Genomic DNA, 22,204 nt, shown 5'->3' with positions numbered 1-22,204 from the left:
TTGAGATATTTGTCAAAAAAACGCTAACTAACTAACTAACTAACCATCACGCCGTTTCCCCGCAGGGGTAGGCAGAGAGGACGGACCGCCAAACAACTCGGTCTTGGCACACACTCCTTGCCTCATTCACATTCATACATCGTCTCATACATACTCTTTTATTATTCTGACTCTTGACATGGCCCGACTCGAGTATCTGATTCACTTGATCGTGCCATGTCTTCCTCGGGCGTCCCCTACTTCTGCTACCATTCACATTTGCATCATATATCCTCCTTACACTCCTATCTTCGCTCATTCGCTCTACATGCCCAAACCATCTAAGCGTCCCTTTCTTAATCTTACTCATTACGCTTACATCAGCCTTGCACTCTTTGCGGATCTCCACATTCCTCACACGATCAAACATGGTTTTACCACACATACGCCTCAGGGATCTCATTTCAACAGCATTTAATCTACTTTCATCCTTTCTTTGCCAGTTCCATGCCTCACTTCCATACATCAAGGTAGGTACCAGCACTCCGTTGTGGACTGCTAACTTCGCTTTTTTGGACAATTTTTTGTTAGCGCCTACGGCGTTTAGTCCTCCATTAACGGAATTACCTGCATTTACCCTTCTTTCGATATCTCTGTCAGCCTTCCCATCTCTCGTAAACATACTTCCTAAATACACAAACTCATCCACCTGCTCCAAGTATTCCCCATTCACAATTATATTGCACACTGTTTTCGTACTCTCTCTTTCAAACACCATTACTTTAGACTTACTTACATTCATCATTAACTCATTCTTCATGCATACTTCGTTCATCTTAGACACGAGAGACTGTAGATCATCTATACTATTAGCAATCAGCACCGCATCATCAGCATACAACAGGCAACATACTTTCAAATTATTCAAATTCGCGCCCAATCCCACCTCTTTCAATTCTTGCATACAATTATCCATGTATAGATTGAATAACCACGGCGACATTACGCAGCCTTGTTTAACACCTTTTGTGATATCAAACCACCCCGTAAAACCACCGTTTACCCTAACACATGCAACGCTTCCCTCATACAGAGACGCAATTGCCTGAGTCAGATTCGTATTCACTCCATACTTGGACAACACCTTCCATAGCTTTTTCCTGTCGACTCGGTCGTATGCTTTTTGTAAATCTACAAAGGCACAGAAAAGTTTCTGGTTTTTTGCCAGAAACTTCTCAGTGAGCATACGCAATGAGAAGATCTGGTCCATGCACCCCCTTCCACTCATAAAAGCACCTTGCACATCCCATATTTTATCCTTTGTTTCCTTCCTTACTCTTTCAATCAAAATTCTACCATACAGCTTGCCAACTGAACTAAGCAGGCTAATAGCCCTATGATTCTCACATTCCATACGTGACCCTTTACCTTTGTATAATGGCATGATCACAGCCCTTCTCCAATCTAAAGGCGTGTAACCTTCCTTTAAACATTGGTTAAAAAGATTGGTTAAAAAAAACGCGCTACACAAAAATACCTAACCTAACCTAACCCAATACTTAACAGTCCTAACATCCTTAAGATATTTGTCATAAAAAAGCGCTACACAAAAATACCTAACCTAACCTAATACCTTACAATCCAAACACCCGTGAGATTATTTTTCATATAAACGCGCTACACAAAAATAAATGTCAACCTAATATTATTGATTACTGGATAGGAGTCTACTGGTTTTGACAAAAGGCGTCAAAATTTTATTCGACCCAGGCGCTGTTTTGCTCAGGTTCGGACTTGAACTTGCGTTTACAATGTACTATGATAGGGGAGACTGTTTAGTTAACTATCTGTTATAGTGTAAACTAATGCAAATTTGTATATAAGTACGACAGATTGAGGGTGGACTCATTCAGATATTTCTACTAAACGAAAAAAGTTTTAGTATGAAAATTTTTAAGAGAGCTGATTTTTTTATCAGGTAGTTCCTTTTTTTATATTAACTCCACACAGGAGGCCCTGAAAAAAATAATTTCCCTCAGGGCCTATGTCATCTTTGGGGATGCTGTATGGAGGGTCTTTTTGTGGAGAGGAAGGAGTGAACATGGGTCTTGAAGAGTCCCATGTTGTAGGAGGGAGGAAACACAGAGGCCGGCAGTTCGTTCCACAGCCAAGCTGTTGAACTTAAGAACGAATCGTAGAAGCGACCCGTTCTCATGTGACAAATGTCAACCGTGTACAAATGTTGGGCGCGCGTTTGGCGTGTATCCCGACTACGCACAAGTGCCGAAGGGATCAATGACGCTAGTTCCTCAGAGCATCTTCCATTGTAATACCGATAGAACAAGGACAGCATACCTACCTGACGCCTGTGCTCTAAAGATTGCAGTCCGTTTGTTAAGATTGGGGAATCTATCAAACGGACCGCCCGTTTTTGCACAGAGTCAAGGGTTTTTTTCAGGTATTTAGGGGCTCCGGACCAGAGATGGCTGCCAAATTCGACAGTAGGGCGCACTTGCGATTTGTACAGGGTCAGCAGTTGTGTACTATCAAAGTATCTGCGGGCCCCGTACAGTACGCCCAGCTTCTGAGAGGCCAACATTACCCTGGCTTCGATGGAGCCCCCGTACCTGAGCTGGTCACTTATAGTTACACCAAACATATCAATGGAAGGCCTGTTCGGAAGATTGCTTCCATTGAAGGAGACTAGATTATCATTCCTTGAACCTACTCCAAAGCAGCATTCTTAAAAGTTTTAATTGAGGTGTTTTACCTATCTGCATTTTTAACTTGTGTCAATTAACGCGTACTATCAAGTGATAAAGAAACCTTTCTTTCATTTTTTCTTTTTTTAATGAAGATAAATATTCACTACGCTACGGCTATGAAAAATATGAAATATATGAAATACTCCTAGGTCCATAGTTAGGTATAGGCGGAAAATATTGTTTGTGCCATAATGGTAATAATCCCACAATACTTGATAAACCTACTTGATTCTGTGAAAAGGAGGGCTGTCTGTCTGATTGATAATCCATTGTGACAAACCGATTGCCATATCTAATGCACAGACGCAATGTGGGTCCTGAGTCTGTTCTACAGGTATTTTAATGGAGCCTGCTCTGTCGAGCTAGCATCATTGATCCCCATACACTGTTGCCCATGCGTGAAACTCGATCTACACGAGCGGAACACCCGTTCACAGTTGATGTTGGCTTCATTAGAACGGGCCGCTTCTTCGACTTTTTGGCATCTGTTTTTCCTCCTTCATATAATCCGGGCATCTTCAAGACCCGCATTAATAAATCCCTTCCTACAGCCCCTACCTTAATTATCCTCACAGCGCTGCCAACCACATAACTCCGCTCCTTTTACACTCTATTTTTATATTATCACTTGGTGCTTTTGTGAGGTCACATAAAAAAAATGAGGACTTAGCCAGCAGACAATTTCAATACTCGACATCAACGTGGGAACCAGATGCATTGGTCACTGCTAACCGGTCGATATTACATGAAGATTATAACATTGGAAATAAAACTAGTCATATTAATAATAAAACACCGGTGATACTACTTCTATAATATATTATAATTTAACTCAAAAGGGTGCAAAGCTGGACGACTCTTTGTATTGCTTACAAAAGTATGTAAATTTCGCATTTGAATCTTGGAAAGGATTCACAATCGGACATGCCCGTAACTTCGCCAAACTTTTCCTTGTTGAATGTGGTCTGACAAACGTCCTTTTAACGCTTCATAAGATAAGGAAGGAAATACATACAGAGAGTTTCCTGCTTCCTCCGCCAACACGTTACATTAACATACATCTCGCAAAGGTAGACAGCTAGGTAGAGAATTTAGCAAAGTAAACTCCACGGTCTTAAAAATACATGTACCTTTTTTTTTATTTATAGTCAATTTTTTTGATACATACAGGTATATATATAATTATACAAAATATAAAGAGTAACAAAAAAATCCCACAAAGGCGAAACCTGTGCGTGGGCATTATAAGGTGAAAATCAAAATAGTGGTGGTTATATTATCTATGGTTTAAATGAAAAAAGAGATATGAATAAAGAATCAAAAATAAATCATATAGTACATTTGGTTATTTTAATAAAAAAACAGTTTAAAAGAAGTTAAACTTTTTTTAATTTAATTTAGATGGTAACATATTATCATATATAGATTATAGGTGTCATATTCGTATAACTTATAGAAAAAATTCTCTCACTTCCAGATACTTTTTTACCCAGCTTTTGACATTTATTTTATACGAGTTTAGGTTTTGGCACATCTTGATGGAACTCGGCAAGGAATTAAACAATTTTGGGCCAATATAGTTAATGTGTCTTTGGGCTAGCCTAGTTTTGCAGTGCGGCACTGTGTACATGCATATGTTGTGTCTCTGGCTAGAACGATTTGGATTTTTACAGAAATTATAAGGACGAGTGTATATAAATTTAAGACATTGGACACAGTAGATCTGCCTTAGTTCCATAATGTCAGTTTCCTTAAACAATTTATCGGTGGGATATGTCTTGGTCTTCTAGTGCATTATCTTAATGATAGACTTCTGAATAATTTTTAGAGGTTTCACATGGTTATTGAATGTTCCTCCCCAGGCGATTATTCCGTAGGAAATGGATGAAAGTACCAATGCATCATAAACGAGCCTCATAGTTCTTATGTTAACGATATTGCTCATGCGTTTGAATATGTAAATTTGGTGCCTCAGTTTATTGACAGTTTTTTCTATGTGATAAGTCCATTTGAGTTGACAGTCAATAGTTACACCTTAGTATTTAATGTAATTTCCTAATTTTACATCTTCGCAGTTTGAGCATGTCTCAGGGTTACAATTAACATTATGGAACTTCAGGTTAGGATTATTTTTAGGGGATGCCTTTTGGGAATTATAGAAGGGAATAAAAACGGTTTTCTCATAATTTAGACTAAGAAGATTTCTATCTAGCCAATCTTTGACTATTGCAAAGCATTTGTTGGCTTTACTTATTGTATCTTCCCATGTTTTACCTTGTACTGTTATTGCAGTATCATCGGCAAAAGAGAGAATTTTACCTGGTATTACTATGTTGCATAAGTCATTGATGTAGATTAGAAAAAGTAGTGGCCCTAAGACAGTTCCTTGTGGAACACCATGTTTTACTAGATCGTAAGCGCTTAAGGTTGATCCTATTTTTGTGGATTGTTGGCGATTTAATATGTAGCTTTTTAATAGCATGAGACTTTTGTTTTTGATACCAACGTTAGATATTTTCTTTAATAGAATTTTATGGTTGACCGTGTCAAACGCTTTCTTTAGGTCTAGGAAAATCGTTAGAGTCTTAGTGTTAGAGTCTAGGTTAGAGTATATGTTTTTGGTTAAACTAAAGATAGCGTCGTTGGTGGAAAGGTTTGTTCTAAAGCCATATTGATTAGCTGAGAGGATTGAATTAGATTCTAGAAAATTCATAATTTGTTGTTTTAAACACTCGAGAAAAAAAACACCTACATTGAGACATTAAAACTACATTAAAACACCTACATTGAGACATTTAAAATTGTTATTTTGTGACGTTTTTCAATGAATTTTTTTTTTCTGGCATTACCATTTTTTTCACAAAATATTTATAAATCAAACAGTTAAAACAATCAAGTTAAAGATCGTCTGACAGGAACAATCTTCAAGTCGTCAATACGGCTGATTAATTTTATTTTTGCTTGATCTGCCCAAATTAGCCTCCGATAAGCGTCGAGTAAAAGTGAGCGGGGTCAAAATCAGTCAACTTTGTTAACAAATGCACTATTCAAAAACATTAAAATGTTGTTAAAAATTCACTTATCAACTTCACACTCCTTGCCTCATTCACATTCATACATATTCTATTATTCTGACTCTTGACATGGTCCGACTCAAGTACATAGATACCATCTAAGCGTCCCTTTCATGATCTTACTCATTACGCTTACATCATCCTTTTCACTATTTTCACTCTTTTCACTATTTGCGGATCTCCACTTTTCTCACACGATAATACATGGTTTGACCACACACAGGCCTCAGGGATCTCATTTCTACAGTTGTCAGTCTGTTTTCATCCTTTCTCATGCTTAAAATATGATTAAAAAATACTTTCAATAAAATATTGAAAAGCTTATTTTTTTATTGAATTAAAATCAAATTTAATAATATAATTATTAAGTTCTGCCAGATTTTTTTTTGGTTTTTGATATTGTTACAGCTTATATATATAGAAAATTTTACAGTTTGACTACACCTTAAGAAGGCGAAACAGCTATCAACCAAAAACATGTTAAAATTAAAAACTGTACAAAAAAAAATCTACAAAAAAATATCTTGTTCATTTGAAAAAACATTCTTGCTGTTTTACTTGTCAAAATTTTTCTCAAAATATCTTCAGCATTGGAAATAAACAAATAAATCCACTTTTTTTAATGATTGAATTCATTTTAAATCTTTTCCGATAACTTGAATTGGGCAGCATAATGTGTGCAATGTGTCTACTGGCCTTCGACTCATCCGAGATGGATCTTCTTTGCGTGACCCACCACCGTTTCACCGTGCGACCGAGCAGCAAACAGCTTCCAGCAGACCAGGAGCGCAGGAGTTGACCGAGATGAGACTTAGCCATTGCAATTAATTATCCCAGCCCGATTGGTTTCCGGACAAATTCGGGAATTGACGCTATCCTCCCATCTCCAGATTGCCTGCGGGGGAAGGTCGAGCGGGGGGCATTCCAGGAAATTGCCTGGTCACACTTTAATAAAGGGCGCAAATGCCGAATCCACTCGGTACGCTTTGTGTAGTGGTAAATAGATGTATTTGTACCAGAATATATTGGTTAGATCTGTCGTTAAATTAGTTAATTAATCTTACGAGCATTTTGAGATTAAATATATTTATATTGCATTCATTTAGATAATATTTGCTAATCATAAACTTTCCCAAATGGGGAAGACGTAGTTCTACTGACTCTGGACTCTGAGGGCTATTTCTGCAGTGTCATTTAAAAATAGATGGTATTTTAAAAACAATAACAACGATTGAATAACTGACAAATCGATAAGCTTTACCCATTAGCACCCATCCTAAAAGCTTTTTCTATAAAAGTCTTTAAAATTGCTAAATGCGACAGTTTGCTCAAGTAGATTCGAGAATATCTATGGTTGGTTGATAGAAACAAATAATGGTTGAAAAAAAAATATTGCAAAACAATATGCAGTACCCACCTAAGTATGACAATTGCATTTCCGAAAATTGGCTGGGTCATGTGAATCGAACAAGTCGATAACAAAAGCAAAGAGGGGATGTCGAAGCTATAATACTTTACACAAAAGTTTGAAGACATAAAGTGATTCAGTTTTGTATGCGTTTATTCCATTAATTTTAAATGTTTTTTTTGTCAAATTTAAAAAAATGCAGTTTTTCCACTCTACATTTTTTGCAAAATATATCTCAATGGTCTATCGTGTCACTTCTGAAATAAAACATTTTCAATTAATGTCACAGCACCAGTGTTTTTTTACAGAGGTTTCTGACAGGTGCACCCCTTAACCCAGTGGTGTACACTCCAGAAAGGCGGAAAAGCCGTATCTACCCTAAGAAAAGGAACCAAAAGAAATATTGTATCAAAAATTTAAAAAGATAGTAATTTTTTTTGTTAATAGAGTTAAATTAAATCAGCATTTTAAAATTTTGCATATTTCAAGCTCAACCATAAAATAACTAAATAAACAACACAATAACCTCACTGCAAAAATTTTTTTTTAGTATTTTCACATTTTATACTTTTAAAATACAAAACACATAAAATTTTTAAATATTGTTGCAATAATACATACATAGTGAATGGCGTAAGAACAAAATAGTGAAAATATGTTTTTTAGTATTTCTACACCAATTAAGAGAACTAGTTCTTGAGTTTGGTGTAGGAGTAAAAAGTAATATTTATTTATTTATTTATTTATTACACGCTCTAGTGGGCTTTTCTTTAAAAAAATACAAGAATTTTGTATCAGAGTAAGCATTTAAAAATTAATACAATAAAGAAGAATGTAAACATTGAAAATATATGGGTACATAGGTCTATTTGTGTCTAGAAGAATAAAAGTGATAGAATATACAACAGATAAATTGATTAGTTTTCAAATGAAATATATCACCCAGATCAGAATATTTGTTTCCGAGATTGTGAAGTCTCGGAATCGGAGAATTTTGGTAAGCTAATGTCCTGGTGTTATTGAAGTAAAAAAGTAAGAAATGTCGGCATGATTTTTTGGGAACATGGATATTGATAAATTGAAGTAAATCGGGACAGTCAATTTTAAAATGTAGTATTCTTTGTAACAGTATTAAATCTGTGCTTATTCTTAATATAATATAAAATAAGTAATAACTATGATAGGTATTACTTATTCTTAGTAATATCATAGATAATCAATCTATTTTTTTTAATAAACCAAATATTATGTTTTTATGTACTGCTTTCTTCAAAATCAAATCAATGTTTTCGATTTCTGCCACTTTGTAGTCCACTTATAATTCCGAAGAAATACTCTAATATACATACATTATATATAAATACAAATCATGATTTTATTCAATGAAAACTGAAAATGACTGATTACACTAAAAAGAATACAGGAATCATTATAAAAATAAACTTTTTCCAGCGTGATTGTACTCGGTAATCACAACCTATATATATATAGAGAAGGTATTATAGTTGGTTGATGGTGAAATGATATCGATTGCAGCCACTTTTTATTGTACCCATAACTTTTCTCCACAGCCTGCTGTAAAATATATATTTGTTATCTACGTACGCGGACTTATATTGGGTATGCAGCGTTTCCTACAAAATAGTATTCTGAGTCCTGAGCTATGAATAGAATACATCTGAATAATTTCTAGAAAACGGTAGCCGCTGGAGAAATAAGAAGCGAGATGGTATTTTATGACAGGTAACCGGAAACAGCCGACAGGTGTTCGACTATCAGCTTCTTATTTCCAGTTTCGAATCACTGTTGTCACTTCGGAGGCAGTACTCGAGACGAGATGGAAATATTAGTTTGTGGTATAATTATAACAAAATGAATGCATGTACTCTTATTCAAATAAAACAAGCATTATATGTGACCATGTCGTCCACAATGTTGAGTTCACAACCAGGCATTGTTGTTTTTATCGTATGCAAGCTCAATTGGTATAAGTCACTGATTAGTACGGATTGCAATAAATATAGCTTTAAGTTATTGAAATGGGAAAATATGTACTTTTTTTTTATTCGAGAATGTTTTTTAATAACTTTTAGTCAACGCTCCATTGATAAAAGAATTGAACAACTTAAATATCCAAACAAAATGAATTTTAAATCGCAATCTGGCTTATAAAGAAACCCATAGGTTTGTAGAAACGGTAACTGACTCAAGGTAGGTACCTACACGTGCAAGTGAGAATTTAAATGGTATATAATAAACAAGAAATAGCATTTTTTATATTGCACGGCAATCGATAAAGCCTTTAATACTCGATTAAGTTTCTCCTTCGTTTCATTGGGAAAATATGAATTCACCGCAAGGAATATTTATTTCTGGAACTTATTTCTCAGTATTGTCGAGCGCAACAAGAAGGGATGAACACGATGTACCAACAATGAGCAGGCTGCTCGTAAGTACTTACGCTAATATGCGGTATTATGAATGTATGCGCCACTGAGGTAACGAGTCGCAAGGAACATACGTTTCCTACTTTTAGGATTATACAAGGATCTTGCAAAGAAATTACACAGGTCATTAATTTACCAGTCCTGTTAGTTTGTGGGAAACGCCATTTCTCCAAAAGTTACAAGACAAAGCGCATGGTGTCTTTTATTGCAATTTTCTCAATCTTTACAACCAATTATTTTTTACATTTGAAAGTATCTCTAACTTTGTGGTTATCTATTATAAATAAATGAAACATTTTAACTTGGTTTGAACCACTATTTAATTATTTTTTTGATAAACGCTGACCGGTTTCGGAACAACCGTTCATTCTTCAGGGCAAAATATATACTAACATATTAACTAAATTTAAACATAATATATTAATTGCCCTGAGGGAGCAACGGTTGTTCTGTAACCGGTGAGTGTTTATCAAAAAAATAATTACATAGTAATTCAAATCAAGTTAAATTATTTCGTCCAATTACACTGGTCAACACATTTTTTGTTCCTCTAACGAAAGCTCTGCCAAATCTGACAGGAAATTTCACGCTGATTTCAGATATGTGATTAGTTTTTTTCTATCACGTCAGGTTTTTATTGGTTTTAAGTTTTACTAAAATGTATATTAATTCATATTTATTCGTGAGTTATCATTGATTTTTTGATTTTTTGACCATCCATTCCACTTGGTCATGCTGCAAACATGAAAGAAAACTATGACAACAAGCTGCTGTTAACAAAAAATAAATATGTAAAATAAGAATGGAAAATATGTGGTGATCTAAAAATAATAGGGCTCCTACTAGGACTGCAAGCGGGATACACAAAGTATTGTTGTTTTCTGTGTAAGTGGGACAGCAGAGACAGGAAAAACTATTATGCCAAGAAGGACTGGCCTACTAGAAAGCACCTTAAACCTGACACGAAGAATGTTCAACATGCTCCCTTAGTAAAATCTAAAGATATCATACTTACACCCCTACACGTTAAATTGGGTTTGATGAAAATTTTTGTAAAAGGCTTGTCTAAGGATGGAAATGGCATGATTTACTTAAAGCAAAAGTTTCCCAAGTTCAGCGAGGCAAAAATTAAAGAAGGAATATTCGTGGGATCACAAATAAGGGAGGTCTTGACTGATCCGAATTTTATAACAATGTTGAGACCAGTCGAGCTAGCCGCTTGGTCAGCTTTCAAGAATGTTGTCGAGAACTTTCTTGGAACTCATAAAAGTGAAGACCATATCAGCATTGTGTCTGAAATGCTCATGGCCTATAAAAATATGGGATGTAACACGTCACTAAAAATACACTTCCTTCACTCTCATTTGAATTTTTTCCCCGAAAATATGGGAGATGTCAGTGACGAGCACGGCGAACGATTTCACCAGGACATTGCGGCTATGGAAAAGTGATACCAAGGAAAGTGGAGTCCACCTATGCTAGCAGACTATTGCTGGACCCTGCAGAGAGACTTTCAAGATACTCACAAGCGCAAATCAGGAGCAAAAAAAAATAAATTGAATTAGTTTTGAAATTTTGTTAAGTAAGTACCCGTCATACTATGGAAGAATAATGTAAAAAAACTTTGTTAAATAATAAAAAAAACCTGACCTATCAAATTTTTTTTTTATTCATTTCGTGTTTATGGATACTAAATACATATAAAAAAAATTAGCTTTGCTTAAAGGACTGCACTTAAAAAAATAAATGTCGACCAGTGTTATTTTTGGTTTGTTTTAATGAGACACCAAAAAGGTAAATAACTTATTTTGGAAGTATATTTGGTCTTCTGCTTTGCCATATAATACTAGAAACTTAAAAAAACATTCGTTTATCAGTTCTCACTCCACTCATATCTTGTATTGCTTCAAGGGCAATCTCATATAACCTGGACCTCTCATATAATCGACCAAATGCATCTCTCAGATGCACTTGATCGATTATCGAACTATATACAGGCATTTTATGCCTTATTTAACAGTAATTTTTATCTAGCAAAGGTTTATACAGGGTTTACCAATAAGAGATGTTATTTTGATATTTAATCGTAAAAGATCAATGGTTTTGTGGCTTGTGTGGCACGTAGCGCCGTCTTGTTGAAATTAAACATTGTCCAGATCAATATCATCCAATTCCGGCCATAAAAAATCATTAATCATCTCTTGATAGCGCAATCCATTCGGAATAACTGTTGCTAAAGCCTCATTTTCGAAAAAGGAAGGTCCAATGACTCCGCCGGACCATAAACCGCACCAAACAGTCACACGTTGAGGATAGAGAGGCTTTTCAACAATAACTCTTAGGTTTTCCGAGCCCTAGATGCGACAATTTTGCTTGTTGACGAAGCCACCGAGGTGGAAATGGGCCTCATAACTCAAGATGATTTGCATTTGATTCACTCAAGTGAATTTTAATAATTTCAATGCGTTGTTGAAGCGTATATCGTTCCATTTTAATTAATGGCGTTGTTTTTACTTGTCTATTGTTAAAAAAATGACAGCTTCAAAAGTAACATCTACCGAAATAGCGGGTTATTCAAAATAACACCTCTTATTGGAAAACCCTGTATAATGCTTTTTTTAACAAGGCGCATAAATATTATAGTTTTTCCAGCCTGTTCTTATGAAACTTTGTGAGTTTTGGATAAAATGCATACAAACTAACCGAAAGGTTATAGTTGAAAGTAAACGAAATAAATCGCATGGAGCTTAAATATGTTTGGGCAATCATTCGATTCGTCTCTCGCACGTAATAAATATTTATCCAAATCGAGTTGGAATCAAATACGACGCTCTATTTCACTATTCGATTCGGGTGTACGTGAAAAACATGCTTCCGAACAGTGAACTCAAGCATAGTATGCTTGAGTTCACCGACGGATACAGGTACAGAACACTCTTTAACATCCATAGCAAAAACTAATTTCTGTAATTGATCTCTCGGCACAGTATCTCCAGAGATTGCGTAAGGTCATTTTCGAAATCTCTTTTCTATTCTGATGTATTGTTTTTTTTCACCTTGAAAAATATACAACAACAAAATCTTTTTTTAGCACTCTGCCTCCGAAAAAATTATCCGGGGAAATCCGTAGTGAAATCGATTCTCCCGGCCGTTACCTACGTACATTATCACCGAGTATTATTTTGTATCACAAAAAATAATTCACGTTCCTGAAAAGGTAAATCACCGAAATGAAATTCCGCCTTCTCCCTGATTTATGGTACACAAAAAAAACGGTAATCGAAAATTAATTTCATCACACACACAAGGGTAGTAGTTAACGCATACAAAGCGTACGAATGCCACCAAAGGATTAACCAGAGAAAAAACACATCTACATGGGCTGCTCAAGACAGGGGAGGATTTGGACCCGAGATGTTGTCTCAAATAAGAACGATGACCTTATCAAGAATACGTCAAAATGATTGGTGGCATTACTAAAGGTCTAATTACTTTGAGCAAGCTAAAACTGATGAGGGGTCGTTTCCTTACCATGTAGTTGACCTTAGCAACCTTGATTGTAAGTAAAAAAAATAGACATTACTTGTTTTATAATTTACTGTGGGATTATATTATTTGATGATATTATTAACTTTGATGGTTGTCAAAAGGGGATTGATCATTTTGTGTGAAGTAATGTATAATCTAAATCTGTTAAGTGCTATTTGAAGAGTAGAGGCTCGTGCTTTGGAAGTTTGGAAGGAAGCAATCAATATTGAATGTGAAGTCAAATCCGCCATTTATAAAAAAAAAAAATTTTCAAAATTAATATTTAAACAATTCTTAAATCGCTGCATTTTATTTATATTGATCAAAATTAAAATAAAATTGGTTGTTTTCAGGTGGAAAAAAAATATAACAAGCAGTAATTGTTGAATGAAACACTAGTATATATTGAATTATTTCGCGGATAGGAGATAAGCCGCCATAGCTCAGTGGTCAGAGCTGTTGACCGGAAATCGAAAGGACACGGGTTCAAGTCCTGTTGGCGTCATGTATCTTTTATCAGGAGATTTTTCAATGTGGATGAGTGTGTCAGGCGAATAATTATTGCTTGTAAAATAAAAGTAAACATTTTAAATTGCTTGAGAAGTTTTGAAACCGACCTCATTTGTAGAACACTTCTTCCAGTAGTCTCCCTTACATGTATCCTATACAGACTTACTTACTATCGTGTATATTTTGGGGTCAATTTTAGTTTAAAAACGAACTGCAATTTAGGTGTTTTTCAATGTAGGCGGCATTCGTAAATGGAAAGTAGGTGAGGACCTTCGGATAAAGGCTTATTCGGCTGACGTGTAAATCCCGCCCTGGGCGATGTTCCGCAAACAGATACAGTCCCCAGTTCGTGAGCTGCTCGTTGCTCGTTCCCGGGTCCCATATTTCATTTTCAATTTCCGAACCCGCACACTTTCGGCGGTTTTCTTTTGGGGGATAACAGCAAAAGAAACACGCGAAGAGCGTTCATTTACAATTTGGAAATATATTCCGCGCTGAAAGCTTTGCGCTACTTTTGACGCAAACAAAATATACTCTCGGTTGTATTCCGGCGAGACAATATGACGTGAAATCATATTTGGACAATATTTCCCTCAGCGGCACTTTACTCGGAGGAGTCGTAGGAGTATATATATTTTATTTTGTCGAGAAACCCGACGGAATTGCCTATATGCATTATAGCGGGGAAAGCATTTTGCTTGTCGGGGTGTACACAATTTATTTATTTCGTATTTATTCAAATGGAATACATTCGTCGTCGTGTTTCTTACGAGGATGTTGCGCGCTATTTTCCGGAATGTGGAGACGAGATCTCTCGTTTGGTAACGAGCTCAATAAATTAAGCATGCGAATCGTGAGGAGATATTTCTGCCGTGAGGCACGTGTAGTGTTAATGCCTTCAGCGGGCATTCTCACATTTGAATACTGAAAAATGCTCATATATCCCACAGAATTCCTTTTAAACTCATTATACGAGTAGTTCTTCACGTATGGTAATCCAAATTCTTATGTTATTTTCGGAGGATTTTTTCATATTATGGGAGAGAATGAATAAATTTCCTACATACCTAAGTTGGCAAGGGAAATAAAATGGTCCTTTGGAAGCAAATAGTATGCAGCAATTTTTACATTTTCAATCTCATAATCGAAATCGTTGACGTAATGTATTTATTAATTGACTATTGATATTCTGGACCATAATTACGCGATCATTACTAGAGATACTCGCTAAACCTGGAACACACATTTTACGACAGTGTACGTAATGCAACAATCAGTACTTGTACCAAGCCTGTACCTTATAGAAAATATATAATTGAAAATTAAATGCATATTTAATAAGAAGGTCATTTTATAACAACTTCACATGTGTAGGTATATTAATAAAACTTTATTTCTTATTCTCATCTGAGTGATTTATACTCTTGTGCTGGTTATTTCGATCAAACTAGAGGAGGGATGGCGGTAGTAAAAATGTCAAGACAAATTAAAATAACGTAGCCTCGACCGAATGTGGGCTAACCATTGATAAAAGCACCGTTGAGAATAGGTCGTGTATTGCATTGGTCACTGGAGAAGCTATCAGTGAGACAAAGCTTTTAAGGAGGGAATCCACACATTTGCAAATTAGACAGCGTTAAATTAATTTAAGAATATACCGCCTAATTTAAGGGAATGTGTATATATTTTATTTTCGGACAAAATCAAATTTTTTCCCCGAAGGACCAACCCTTATTTCAAGATAGGTTTTTGAACTGCACCTCCTATTTGACCTAAAATATGGTGAACATATTAAAAAAGGCTACTGGTTTTTCAGATTTGACCAAGTGAAATGTCAATACTGAAAGTACTTCTACTCTGTAGTACACCTGACTGAATATTGAAATTACCTGTATATATTTTATCACATTTTATTTGATGTTGTTTGTATTTTGATACTTATGATTATTTAGATATCATCTTAAAAAATTTCGATTGGTGGAATAATAATACATATTTTACCATGCATTACGCAATCTTATTGGTTTCTACTGTTGGTTGTACAAAAAAAATATACACATTTCGATACAAAAAGGTAGATTTTGATAGTGAAAACTATAATATATTTAGATCAATTCTAATGGTTTCGTTCCCGCATTCATTCAACATTCGGAACGACTATTATTTTCTGTAACCCATTGGTACGAGTAGTATTTTCGGAGCAATATTAATTTTTTACATATTTTTATTATATTCACACGGCCATTTACATTTACATCTCTTCATCGACCGGGCTCTGATTACATGACACTATCCCGCTGTCTTAATATCATATATTTCGGTAATTATATATTGCTGCGTGTACAAATAAGAAAAAAGCGCGAACCGAACCGCGAATAATGCGTTGCGGTTGCTTCGTTCTTTTTTCATAATTTTTGGCTCGCCTCGCGCTTTTTATACCATGTGTATACGCAGTATAATATGGTAATGGTGTAGTGATTTAGTAAAAAAAACTTATAAAGATACTTCTGAGATAATTTTTCATTTACATACATACTTTAGAATATTTAAAATTCTCTTTTAATATTACAGTCTGTATGTTTCACTGAATTCATATATTGTAGTATCAAAACTCAACTGAATGTTGAATTTTGATACTTAAATATATTTCTCGATAATGATGCCAGCATTTGTTGACTTCATGAGAACGGGTCGTTTCTTCGACTCGTTTTTCTGTATGTCAGTTCCTGTTGAATGAACTAACGGTATCCTCCTTTTACCTCCTTCATATAAGGTATATATCCGAGTGGTGGTGTAGTTCCCTTGCCTTTACACTGTGCAGACAAGCGCGCTCTTTTGAGGTCAGGAGACAAAAATGATTACGAAGAACTGAATTTAATATTTTAATCAACGTATTTCTAAATGTATGAAAGAGGCAGCATGATTAGGCCGAATAGTATAAATGGGTAAGTCTTATATTTTATCATGTATTTTTAAGTGTAGCTTCCTTTTAAGTAACATTTATCAGTAGTGCGTCAATAAACGTGTAAATAGTGTACCTACACTCCGGTGTTATTATTGTAAAGCTACCCATCAACCACTGAAGAAGAATACACTACGTATTATACAAAGAGGAACCAGTCCATTACAAATTGACTCAGTCAGTAGTCACCACAAATATGTACCTGTGTTCAGTCATTTCAGGGCGTACTTTGCGCTATATTCGTCTTTTTCTGCTTCCTACATAGTTCACTAGACCGGCATGTGAAGGCGGACGTGAATATATTCTAGTGTAAACGTGAATCCCGGGGGCCCGGCTTGTCAGCGCATCGCTCTCGCCGGGGCATCATTTCCTATCAAACCTGTCGAATACACAGCGGCCGATGGCCCTACAGTCACGAGATGTGCACGTTGCAGTGCAAAAAAATGCACAGTTAGGTGGGTGTTACGTAAAAGGGTGAAAAGAAAGACACACATTCAATGTTGAATGCATTCTCACTGATTTAACAGCCAAAAGTTATCTAACTAACTAACTAACCACTACGCCGTTTCTCAGCAGGGCTAGACAGAGAGGACGGATCGCCAAACAACTCGATCTTGTCACACACTCCTTGCCTCATTCACATTCAAACACCGTCTCATTCATACTCTTATATTATTCTGACTCTTGATATGACCCGACTCATGTTAACCGTCATGCAAAAATCCAATGAAATTGTTTCACTCTCAACCTGCATGTTCCCCAACCCTAAATGCATCACTGCTGTAACCTACACGCAACTGCACTTTCTAGGGTACTAAACCATTCCGACGTACGCCCTCGCTAGGCCTGTTAAAATGCCACGTGCAGAAAACAGATAGTACTGAAGATATATGTCAATATCCCACTATAAATTGTAAGGCAATAAAAACTATATTTTTTAACATTATTTGTAAGGCCTCAATTCACAGTGGTGGTAACAATATAAAGGTTAAGAAAATTACTTTACATTTTTATTTGAATACGAAATATTTTAAACTTTAGACTATCAGAACCGTAATTTATTTTCCCTAATTCAATCTGTATTACAATATATCTTTCTTGCAATTATAAATTATACAAAGAACATTTAATAAGTATTAGTATTTTAAATAATCCATATGATTACTCAACAATCAGATTGTTTCAAGAGTTTTAAGTTCCTTCTTTACAGTTCCTTCAATTAATTTTTAACTATGTAGACAAAAATTGACATTTCTTTGTTTATCCCGTCCACCTTCCTATGATAATCCAATTTTGCTGAAAATTTAATTGTATGTTCGTATTAGTGCTAGGAGTGTTTATAAAGTTGTTTGAATGGTAAGCGAAGACTTGGCGCATTATCTTTGCACTACAGGGTGCGCCAGAGAAACTTACTTATTTGAAAGTTCAATAAAAACAAAAGCACTGTAGTTATTGTTGTAATTCTTTTTTATTTGAAAATGCAATGTATCAAGTTTTTTTTCATACTGTCTTAAAAATTACATCTTTTAAATGGCGACCCTCATCGCGCATACACTGATTAAGTCGTTTTTTGAAGTTCTCGTCCACTCTTCTCAGCATATCAATCGGAATATTGGCAATAGCATCGCGAATGTTGTTCTTCAGGTGATCTATGGTCCGTGGTCGATCGACATAAACAAGGGATTTCAAATAACCCCATAAAAAAATCACATGGAGTCAAATCCGGAGAGCGCGCCGGCCATGGGAGATCGCCTCGGAGAGAGATGAGGCGGTTGGGGAAATGTTGTCGCAGCAAATTCATTGAGTTTCGTGCTGTGTGTGCTGTGGCTCCATCCTGCTGAAACCACACGTCCCTAACGTTCATTTCTTCGAGGCTTGGAATAAAAAAATCCTCGATCATGCTCCTGTAACGAGCTGCATTCACTGTAACTGCGCGTACGTTTTCTTCAAAAAAATAAGGGCCAATTATTAGTCAATTAGCGACACTTCCACACTCCCGAAATGAGTTGACCCACGACAGAATCGAATTACGGCCAGGAACGAGTCTGTGAGGAGGAATTTCGAAGCGAGCGCGAAAGGCACGTTGCGTAGCAACAACTGAGCGACCGTTACAAAAGAAGCTCTCAACGGCGAAGGCCCGCTGCTCTCTAGACCACAGCATAATGGCAACCATATGGCAACTGACGAGAATGGAAAACAAACTTGGGGACGTCTCCCTCCAGATGCGCCCCCTCCCGCCCCTCTACCTGCCCAACTCAACGGTCGGGAATTTTTTCAAATAAGTAAGTTTTTCTGGCGCACCCTGTATAATGAAATACAGATTAGAATTTAATTCGACATGATGCAGTTTTTTAACAGTAACAATATGGATTTCATTATCCTACATGAAGTGAATGGTATAACTAGTCGGGGATGCTCGAGAAAGACATGAATCAAATAATTATTTGTGGTAAAGTGAAAGGAAAGTGATGAACGTAGAAAGAAGTGCAAGGAGAATGTATGGCTAGGACGAATATGGTTCTCAAGAATTTACAACCTTAAAACATTACCCTAAGCCATATATAAGTCCCCGAGTCCAGGGGTAGGCAGAGAGGACGGATCGCCAAACAACTCAGTCTTGGCACATTTGCCTTGCCTCATTCACATTCATACATCGTCTCATACATACTCTTCTATTATTCTGACTCTTGACATGGCCCGACTCAAGTATCTGATTCACTTGGTCGTGCCATGTCTTCCTCGGGCGTCCCCTACTTCTTCTACCATTCACATTTGCATCGTATATTCTCCTTACACTTCTTTCTTCGCTCATTCGCTCTACATGCCCAAACCATCTAAGCGTCCCTTTCTTAATCTTACTCATTACGCTACATCAATCAGTAGCATTTCACAATTATTATTATTTGTAAAATTTTACAAAATATTATCTTCTTTTTCCTCTTCGCTTTTTACTTTTCTATTTCCTATCTATTATTTTAATGTATATTATCTCTTATATTATCTTTTTTTGTACAAGATAAGGAAAAAAATCTAAACTCTTTCTAAACACTTCCACTAAACATTTATGGAATCCCGATTTTTACCACCTTCTTCTTTTTGACGCGAGCGTTTGCTAAACATAAAGGTATAATCACGATAATCATTATAAAAGAAGAATAAAAATGTATTTTATATATCGTTTATATATTTATCATTAATAAAGACAATTAAAAACAAAGTTCATTAGACATTAGCATTAAATACTACCGTCGATAGTTATTATCAAGTACTGATTAATTCAGTGACTTTCCACGTCTTGCACTTCGTTTAATCGATTTTAGAAGTGCAACGCTGAAAATCTTTCTCATTTTCTCGTACGGAGCTTAAACTTTTTCCAATGATTCGATTACAATAAAATCTAATATTTATTCTAGTCAATTCCCTAGAATACACTTAGAAGAAACATGACTTGGGAAATTGATTGGGATATGTTATAAGTGGTATAAGTATGAGACATTGTATCTGAATTTATTGTACCCGTATTGAATGAATATATTAATACTCGAGTGATTAGATGTTTGCAGTCACCCTCAAATAATGCGAAATGGAGCCTCATCAAACATTTTCAGTATATTCATATATTGCAAAAATTTTAACTCAGACGGTTAAAATTTATTTAACAAAATTTTATCTCGTATGCTGATTTTTTCACCATCAAATAATTAATAGAAAGGGGAGAGTCAAATTACTGGCTATCTCGCTCTATAACACATCAGGTTATGAATACGGAGGAGGGATGAAATTTTCAGAAAAAATAATATAATTTTAAATAACTCTCGAAATCCCATTAGGGGAAGGGAGGGCAGGATGGAAGGCTTAACTTTAAGATGTAAAAAAAAATATAACAACATAATATCAATCCTTTATTTTAATAAATCTTCAGAGAGATCTTACATGCTTATAAAATTGAGTTATTAAAAATAATTAAAATTTAGTATAAAATCTGTTAGGACTCATAAAAGAAAAACACGAAAAATTCCGTCTTGCCCTAACCCTGAGGGCAGGATGGAAAGCTTATAAGGGCAAGATGGAATGAATAGGATATTCTTACATTTTAAAGTTGACACATAAAAGACAACCGTTTTCTATGTCTGAACATAGTTCATGTGCCCAACCACAACACTGTGGACACTGTACCCAGTCCTCTGTGGACGGTTCCACATATGCTTCTCCACATAATACACACAACACATCGTCTTGTGTTGACTGCTCCGGATGTTGTAGTATGTTCTCATCTTTTTCTGTCCTTTTCCCCTTTCTATTACCCTTTCCTTTACCCTTTCCTTTACCCTTTCCTTTGTTTTCCTTGCCATTGATGACCGGATTAAGGACTTATTTTGGTTTCGCTTTCAGCTCCTTATTTTTTTCAATAGTTTCTTGGAATGAAGAATTAGTTAGGATTTCTGATTTTTTACATCTCAATTTTCGCTTCTTTATTATTGTAGGAGTAATTTTTGGTGATGGAAGTATTTTAATTGGAGAAATTTAGTACGAGGTGGATGGTTGTTCCAAACTCTTATCAATAACACCTGAACTTGTTTTAAATATACTTTCTTCTGACATCGTATTCTGTGTATTATCAAAATTAAGTTGCACTTCTTCATCCTGTTTTTTTTTCATAACCATCATGGACAGTAGATGTTTCATTGGTAATATTGTCTACCATATTGAATATGAGGTTTATTGACGAATAATCATTTGTGTCGGTATTTTTGTCTCCCTCATCAGTCACAATGAAATTTTGTTCGCCTTCAATTACTAGAGCGTTTTCTTAAAAAGTGGCCGGTCCAAAGTCTAAATCTGTAAACAAATGTCTATATATGGGAAGATGCCAGCCTTTCTGAACCCACTAGTGGCATTTTGCACAGTAGCACTTATGTTTATAGGCGATGCATATTAGCCTAGCTATATCAAACTGATTTACTCTTCTTCCAGGATGATTCTTTTGAAAAGTGTCTAGGCTTGCTCAAAAGCCACTTTGAATGAACGGTAAACCGAGACGTCCAATGGTTGCAGCTTGTGGCTTGTGTGGGGGGGAATACTGACCATGATTATATGTTTTTCTCGAGCTAAATTTAAAGCTTCTAGATTTTGATGAGTAACATGATTATCTGGAATTAAACAGGTCTATCTGATGTTGGTATTGTCTTCTCAATAAATATTTGTAGACAGTTGTTAAAGGTGTCGTTAGTTATCCAGCCCAAATCAGTTACACCACACTTGAGAGCCATTGGGAGCTCCATCCAAAAGACGTTCATTCATTCTCTTCCTGTGTCCAAATATAAAGAAAGGTGGAATGAAGCGACCAATAGCACTGCAATCACAAATCACTGTGGTAAATTGCCCTTTTTCTGCTGTTGCTACAACGCCTACTTGTGTTTTGCCTTTTGTAGAAATTACTCAAGGAGGTTTAGAGGCACTAGTCTTGACATCAGTCTCATCCATGTTATATATGTCGTCGGGTCGTGACACAAAGTTATTTTGAGAAATAA

At 35.7% G+C, this 22,204-nt stretch overlaps 1 protein-coding gene across 1 annotated transcript in view; it reads left to right on the top strand.

Annotated features, from left to right (window-relative positions):
* LOC149421247 (uncharacterized) overlaps positions 1-21,698 on the top strand; it is a 33,628-nt gene extending 11,930 nt beyond the window's left edge. The window contains exon 4 of the mRNA XM_089635184.1: positions 21,648-21,698. Within this exon, the coding sequence (XP_089491310.1) occupies positions 21,648-21,698 (51 nt within the window). The remainder of the gene's footprint in view (positions 1-21,647) is intronic.
* Positions 21,699-22,204: the final 506 nt, after the last annotated feature.

Source organism: Hesperophylax consimilis, chromosome 9 (assembly GCF_061612785.1).
Source record: "Hesperophylax consimilis isolate HC1 chromosome 9, BYU_Hcon_1.0, whole genome shotgun sequence".
In the NCBI taxonomy this organism is placed as follows: Eukaryota; Metazoa; Arthropoda; class Insecta; order Trichoptera; family Limnephilidae; genus Hesperophylax; species Hesperophylax consimilis.
This window is presented reverse-complemented; position numbering and strand designations above follow the sequence as displayed.